The 3,734-nt window shown below is 27.0% G+C and overlaps 2 protein-coding genes across 2 annotated transcripts; one reads left to right on the top strand and one right to left on the bottom strand.

Annotated features, from left to right (window-relative positions):
* Window positions 1-225: 225 nt before the first annotated feature.
* EHI_102280 (H/ACA ribonucleoprotein complex subunit 2-like protein, putative) lies at window positions 226-645 on the top strand (the record flags this gene model as incomplete). Its single annotated transcript, XM_644951.1, has 1 exon — window positions 226-645. The coding sequence occupies one exon, from the start codon at window positions 226-228 to the stop codon at window positions 643-645; it is 420 nt and encodes a 139-aa protein (XP_650043.1).
* Window positions 646-1,429: 784 nt separating this feature from the next.
* On the bottom strand, window positions 1,430-3,586 carry EHI_102270 (heat shock protein 90, putative; the record flags this gene model as incomplete). The annotated part of the gene is made up of 1 exon (XM_648070.1): window positions 1,430-3,586. The coding sequence occupies one exon, from the start codon at window positions 3,584-3,586 to the stop codon at window positions 1,430-1,432; it is 2,157 nt and encodes a 718-aa protein (XP_653162.1).
* Between the last annotated feature and the right edge of the window lie 148 nt (window positions 3,587-3,734).

Here is a 3,734-nt window from a genome sequence, read left to right as displayed (position 1 = left end):
AAAGAACCTTTTATCACTGCCAAAAAAGGAATAAGAATAGAAAGAGTCAAATTAATAAAGAAACTCATATTTATTTTCTTAGTTTCTAGACAGTTGTTTGTTCATAATTTTTGTTAAATAAAACTAAAAAAGAGGAAATAGTAAAAATAAATAGCAAAAGATATTAATAAACAAAAATAAGAAAAGAATCAAAAAGAATGAACTAAAAAACACAAAACCCTTCAAATGTCATCAAGTGAAAGTAATGATAACCACATTCATTTACTCCCAATTGCTACACCATTAGCAAGTGATAATGTAGAAAAAAGACTTCATAAACTTATTAAGAAAGCTGTTGAAACTAAATGTATTAAACGAGGAATTAAAGATACAATGAAAACTGTTAAAAAAGAGAAGGATGCAGAAAAAATGAAAAATTGGTTATGTGTTCTTGCTGGAGACGTTACTCCACTTGATATTATTTCACATATTCCTAGTTATATGAAAGAAAAAGGAATTGCTTATATTTATGTTAAAACAAGAGAAGCACTTGGAAAAGTTGCAGGATCAACTCATCCAACCACATGTGTTCTTCTTACTTGTGATTCAGACAGTCCATGTTTTGATTCTTGCCAAAAATTAATTAAAAAGATTAAAAATGAATGAATAATTTAATAATTCTTTAAATATCATAATGTTAACTTTGATATTATTTATTTCATTTTATTCTTTCCATCCCATTCCTTTTAACATTGCTATTCCAAAATTTTCTATTGGAATTTTATCATATTCTTCAACACTAACTTCTGATGGTAATGAACTATATCTTTCGGTAAAAGTTATTGATGGTGAATGAGGTATTGGCTGATGCATTCTGTCAAAAGACTTTCTGTGATATTCTTTTTCATATTTAAATTTGACTAAAACGTCAACAGAACTATGATAAAAAAACTACAACAACCCTTCAATTCTTCTACAACTTATTTTCCAATAAGCCATTATTCATTTTAGTAAGTTAGTATAGTTATAAAAATGAATTATTTTAATGAGTTAAAGGCATGGAATTAAAGCACTTATAACTCAAGGACAACCTATTCTTTGTGATAATTCATTTCTTAATTTGTGAGTCATTCATTTATAGAATTATAACACCTTTTTAGAGATGAAGTAATAAGTTGTGTGATAAATATCTTTGCTTTAAAAATATGAAATACTTCAGATAACACATTCCTGTATTAAAGTTTAAATAATTTCAATAATAATTTAGAAGTATCTTTGTTAACTAATAATAACAATTGACTACTAAATGAATATTAAAAAATATACAAAATATTTGGTTTATCACTATTCTTTAAATAAACTATTAAATACTTAACAGAAAACAATTTAAAAATTAAAACAATAAAAAACACTTTTTCTAAAACTTTTTGAATTATTCAATCACCTTTCTTTAATCAACTTCTTCCATCTTTGAATCTTCAATTGGTGTTTCTTCAACAGCTGGAACTGCTTCATTTGGTTGTTCTTCTTCTTTGTCATCAAGAGACAATCCAAGTTTAACCATTCTATAAATTCTACCAGCAAATGCAGCTGGTTCATCTAATGAAAATCCTGATGATAATAATGCTGTTTCAAATAATAATACAACAAGATCCTTAACAGTTTTATCACTATTATCAGTATGGACTCTCTTTCTTAATTCTTGAACAATTGGATGATCTGGATTAATTTCAAGTGTTTTCTTAGAAACCATGTATGTACTCATAGAGTTATCTCTTAATGCTTGTGCTTTCATAATTCTTTCCATATTAGCACTCCATCCATATTCTCCTGTAACAAGTGCACATGGGGAGTTAACTAATCTATTAGAAATTACTACTTTTTCAATCTTATCTCCAAGAATTTCTTTAACTACTTTACTTAATTCTTCATTATCTTTTTCTTTAGCTTCTTGTTCTTTCTTTTCTTCTTCAGTTTCTTCTACTTTAATTCCATCCTTAGTAATACAAACAAGTTTCTTTCCGTCAAATTCTTTAAGTTGTTGCATAGCATATTCATCAATTGGATCTGTCATGTAAAGTACTTCAATTCCCTTCTTAACAAATCCTTCAACAAATGGTGATGTTTCAACAGCTTTCTTACTTTCTCCTGTAATGAAGTATATTTCTTTTTGATTTTCTTTCATTCTTGCAATATAATCTTTGAATGATGTCATATCTTCTCCACTCTTTGATGAATAGAATCTAAGTAATTCTGCAATTTTATCTCTATTTGTTGAATCTTCATGAATACCTAATTTAAGATTCTTTCCAAATGCTTCATAGAATTTTTTGAAATCTTCTTTATTTTCTGATATTTCTACAAATAATTCAAGACATTTCTTTACAAGATTCTTTCTAATAACTTTAAGAATCTTATTTTGTTGTAACATTTCTCTTGAAACATTCAATGGAAGATCTTCTGAATCAACTACTCCTTTAATAAATCCTAACCATTCAGGAATTAATTCTCTACAATCATCCATAATAAAGACTCTTCTTACATATAATTTAATATTATTTGGTTTCTTCTTAGTTTCAAACATATCAAATGGTGCTCTTTGTGGAACAAATAATAATGCTGTAAATTCAATTTGTCCTTCAACTGAAAAATGTTTAACTGCAAGATGATCTTCCCAATCATTTGAAATAGTTTTATAGAATGATGCATATTCTTCTTTTGTAATTTCACTTGGATTTCTTGTCCAAATTGGTTTTTGTTTATTAACTTGTTCCCATTCATGTGTAACTTTCTTTACTTTCTTTGTTTTCTTTGCTGGTTTTTCTTCTTCTTTCTTATCATCTTCAATTTTAACATCTTCTTCCTTTTTGTCTTCTTCTTTTGTTTCTTCTTCTTTCTTTTCTTCTGCTTCATCATCTGTTACTTCTTCTTCAGTTTCTTTTGTAACATATAACATAATTGGATATTGAATAAATTCGGAATGTTTCTTAATAATTTCTTGAATCTTCTTTGTTTCAAGATATTCTTGCATATCTTCTTTAAGTTTTAAAATAATCTTTGTTCCTCTCTTTAATCTTTCTCCACTTTCATCAAGTGTAATTGTATATTCTCCTCCTGCTGATGATTCCCAAATATATTGTTCATCATCATTATTTTTTGTAATAACTGTTACTTTCTCTGCAACAAGATATGATGAATAAAATCCAACTCCAAATTGTCCAATCATAGAAACATCAGCTGTTCCTTCAATAATCTTTGACATGAATGTCTTTGTTCCTGATCTTGCAATAGTACCAAGACAATTAATTAAATCTGCTTTTGTCATTCCAATACCTGTATCTTCAATAATTAATTGTTTATTATCTTTATCTGCTGTAATTCTAATTACTAATTCTGGTTCAGCTTCAAGAACACTCTTATCTTGAAGTGATTGATATCTAATTTTATCAAGTGCATCTGAACAATTTGAAATTAATTCTCTTAAGAAAATATCTTTATTTGAATAAAATGCATTAATAATCAATGATAATAATTGATTAATTTCTGCTTGGAATTGATATGTTTCAGTCATTTCTTCTTCTAATGATTGATCTTTTCTATTTCCCATTTAAATACTCTTCTTTTGTCTACGATGTAATTGTAATACACCACGTCAGCTCTCGTTGTCATTTGCTCTTCCTTCATTTATTTATTTTCTTCTCGCCTTCTTTTACTTTCTTTTCCTATTTTTTTACTATATTTCTTCCTCTTCTTTT

This window comes from Entamoeba histolytica, genomic scaffold, assembly GCF_000208925.1.
Source record: "Entamoeba histolytica HM-1:IMSS scf_1104750517853 genomic scaffold, whole genome shotgun sequence".
Lineage (NCBI taxonomy): Eukaryota > Evosea > Mastigamoebida > Endamoebidae > Entamoeba > Entamoeba histolytica.
This window is presented reverse-complemented; position numbering and strand designations above follow the sequence as displayed.